A 3916-nucleotide genomic window follows, 5' to 3' on the forward strand; every position below is an offset into this window, starting at 1 on the left:
GTCAGTGTGGTGACACAAAGGCGGGCAAGCTCCCCACAGCTCTGCTCTTTCATCTGCTTGAACCATTTTTTAACATGACTGAGTATTCTGGGAAAGAAATAACGCCTACTTTTTACAAGTGTTTAGAAACTTCCGACTTGAAACGCCGCCACAAATGCTCCACCATTTGTTGGAGCAGAAACCACTCTTCTTTGTCAGAGGCCAGTCTTACCTGCATAGCACCGGTCCTGAGAGCTACTGGAGCCAGGCACCTGTGAGCACCAGGCCTGTGCGTCTCATCTCTGTTCTGGTAAGATGCATTCATTCCATACTCAAAGCCCTGAGTCAGCCTGCTGATGAATGACGCCATCCAGAAAGAACACCACGGGACGTGCTGTCGTGAGGCCGAGGACGGCTCCGCTCGGCTTGCTGCCAGCTCTCTCTGCTTGCCGAGTCCCTCTGACGGAACACTCTCATGGGTGGGCCTTGGGGGTCCACAGCCCTGGCACTGAGCCACCTTTGTCTGCCAAAGCTCTGAAAGCCTCTGCCTCCCTCGGGGGTGTGGGGACGGGAGCGTGCCCTGCTTCCGCCCAGGGCTTCGTCTGCCTCAGCTGAGCGACGCCCTCATCAACCCCTGTATTTGCATCATGGCGCCGCCACTGCCAGCCTCTATGCAACTTTGGTCTCTCGGCACCTTAGGGCCAATTTCAAGTTCTGGTCTGTGCCCATACAGATAACCTCAGGGCATCTAGTATCCTGAACACAGACCACTCCACAGTGCCAACTTCTGTCCACACTGATGAAGTCCCTGCAGAGCCTATTCTTCATGCTTTGCAGACAGTTTTTAAAATATAATTTTTTGACAAAGTTTTTCTTAAAAAGACAAAATACAGCATCCTAAACTCCCCCCGCACACACACACACATTTACTACTGACATTAATTCCTGGGAGTCTGCCACGCTGCCTTACACAAGTCAAGAAATTAAAGAAACCGTTAAATATTTAGGAACTTTCAACATCAGCAGCATTAAAATCAGCTGCATAGCCGGCACTCAGCGAGCTACCCCTTGTGTTCTGACAACAGCTGTTTTCTCCGAGAAGAATCTCCTCAGCTGGACAGAAACCCGCACAGTTAACACTGAGGCGGACCCCGAGCCACACAACCGCCTGAGCACACAGGCCGACCCCACACACTGGGACAGGGCCGCCGCCTGTCTTCTCCGTCCTCCTCTCGTCCCTACGCTCCCGTCGTCGCCTTCCCCTCGTGTCGTTACCCTCCCCCCTCCATCCTCTGGCACGCGCGCTGAGCCTGCTGCCCGGCCAGGCCTATCCCCCTGCTTCACGCTGGCTCCGGCCTGGTACGCGCCAGTCTCCTCTTCACAGGGCTCCTTCAGCCTGGCTGTTTGCTGCTCATGTCGTTTCCCCAGCGGACAGGCCTAGGTATCACTGCTGATCTCCGGGTAATGTTCAGAATAAAACGAGGGGGACGGCGGCATCTTAGGAGCACTGGGATCTTTTTCTTTCCTTTCTCATCTCCCTGTCAGGCTCTGCGTATCTGCAGAGCCTAGCTTCCCCTCTGCGTGCTGGTCCCCACCTGTCGGGACACTGCTGGGGACTCAGCGAAACTGCCGGCAGAGCCTGGGTGCGTCTCCCGGTGCTCACGCAGGCAGGTCCACACTGAGAAGGTGAGGGGGACACTGCCCCGCTGCTCGGGGGTCCCCCGTGCCCATCACGGGATGGCGTCGGGCTGCTGTAAGCCTGAGGGCTCTGGTGTGAACAGTTTACTCTAAACACACAGTTTTATTTAAATATTTTAAATTATATTTTTGAATAGATTATATATCCATGTGACAAAAATTCCAAGGGCACACAAGTTACCAGAAGTCAGTCTCCTTCCAGGAGTTACCTCCCAGATAGCTACTTTTACCCCTTGGGGGAAACCACTATGACGAGTTTCTTTGGCTTGAGCAGTTAGATGATAGAAATGATAGTTATAAAAAGACTGCTCTGAACTACCAATGCCTGAAAACAGGAACTAAAACCAGTCATACACGTGGCAACCTGAAATCAGAAAACAAATGCTCACCTTGTACTTCTCATAGACAATGGGAACGCTGAAAACGAGCAGTTCAGCTGTAAAACATAATACATGACAAGTGTAAATATGAGATAGTCACAAAAGACAAATATATTTTTCCTCAGGGAACTGAGGGGAAATAAAATTCTTCCTCAAAATGAGAACTCCCACCCCCCACTGTCATCTAGTGGATTCTCACTCACAGTGACCCCCCACTGGGATTCCAAGGCTGCAAATCTCTACAGAAGTAAATTGCCTCACCTTCCTCCTGCAGAGCAGCTGGTGGGTTTGAACCACCAACCTTCTGGGTAGCAGCCAAATGCCTATGCCACTAGAGTACCTTACATCAGGAAAGCCAGTTTAGGGTAAGGATAAAGAGCCCAGCCAGGGACACAGGCTGCCTTCTTTGTACCACAAGTAACGACTTCCAAATGATGAAAATAAAATCCCCATATTTAAATAAAATCTAGATAGCTCTTCTTTATTTCTTGCTGTTTTGATATTTCTTAAAAAAAAAAAAAAGTCAGCTGCCGAAAGGGGTCCATCCATGACCATATATATATATATGTGGCAGATGATATATTTCTATGTACATATTTGTATGTGCTATAAGGATGTCCACATATATAACTGAGCTAACAGAGGACAAAGTTATGGTAACTTTTCAGCCAAAACAACCATCCTGAGGGAGGGAGTTGCTGGACCTGTGGGCTTGGGACCGTGGTTGCAGGGGACAGCAAGGTCAACTGGCTAACACACTACACAAAACGACTGTTCTACATCCTACTTTGGTGGGTAGTGACTGGAACCTTAAAAGCTTGTGAGAGGTCATCTACGATGCAGCAATTGATCCCTCCTTGTCCAGAGTAAAAAAAAAATGAAGAAAATCAAAGACACACGGAAACAATTAGCTCAAGGGACTAGTGGACCATGGGAACCTCAGCCTACATAACCCTGAGACCAGAAGAAGTACATGGTGGCCCACCACCACTGCCAACCACTTGGAAATGGATCAAAATCAGAGATCCTGGATAGAGTGGGAGAAAAATCGGGAACAAAACTCAAAATCACAGAAAGACCAGGCTTACTGGTCTGACAGAGACTGGTGAAACCCCCCAGACTATGGCCCCTAGTCACCCATTCAGGCTTACAACTGAACTCACTCCTGTGGCTTCCCACCAAACAACTGACAAGACTACAAAGTGATCAATTTCACCAGGCAGGTACACTCCTTAGTACAATCAACTATGCGAGATCAGAAGGGAAGCATTTACACAGGGAGGAAGCTCAGAGGACACAAATGTACACGAAGGAAGGGTACAGGGAAAGGTAACCACAGGCAGGAAGTGCAGAGAGAGTTGTGAAATGTGTGGATTGCAATCAATGTCACGCACAAAACATGTATGGCCTGCTGAATGGAAAACAAATCTGCTTTGTGCACTTTCACCCTAGTAACAGTGATAACAGAAGGAAAACCCTCAGGAGCACAGTTCTACTCCGACACCCGGTGTCACCATGAGTCAGAACGGACTTGATGACAGCTGGTTTGCCTCTGAAAGGTGATCACCTCTGAGTGATGGGCTCTGAAGTATGCTCTGAGGGAAACCAAAGTCTCAGGGAAGCTAGTCTGCAATGCAAATAGCTACACAAGCCACCGCCTCATCAACCCAGAGACCAGAAGAACTAGATGGTGCCCAGCTCCCACTACTGACCATTCTGATCAGGGCCACAACAGAACGAGAGACAAACACGGAACAGAACTCAAATGCTTAGAAAGTCCAGACTTACTGGCCAACTGAGACAAGGGAGCTCCCTGAGACTAATGATATGAGATGCTCTTTAAACTTTTTTTTTTTTTT

General features: G+C 49.0%; 1 protein-coding gene across 1 annotated transcript in view; it reads right to left on the minus strand.

The window, feature by feature from the left end:
• Positions 1-3916, minus strand: part of RTN3 (reticulon 3) — an 89221-nt gene that overhangs the window by 1816 nt on the left and 83489 nt on the right. Inside the window, exon 5 of the mRNA XM_007944849.2 lies at positions 2067-2113. Coding sequence (XP_007943040.1) covers positions 2067-2113 — 47 coding nt within the window. The remainder of the gene's footprint in view (positions 1-2066; positions 2114-3916) is intronic.

Source organism: Orycteropus afer, unplaced genomic scaffold, assembly GCF_000298275.1.
Source record: "Orycteropus afer afer isolate SDZICR_OR568_19922 unplaced genomic scaffold, OryAfe1.0 scaffold00130, whole genome shotgun sequence".
NCBI lineage: Eukaryota > Metazoa > Chordata > Mammalia > Tubulidentata > Orycteropodidae > Orycteropus > Orycteropus afer.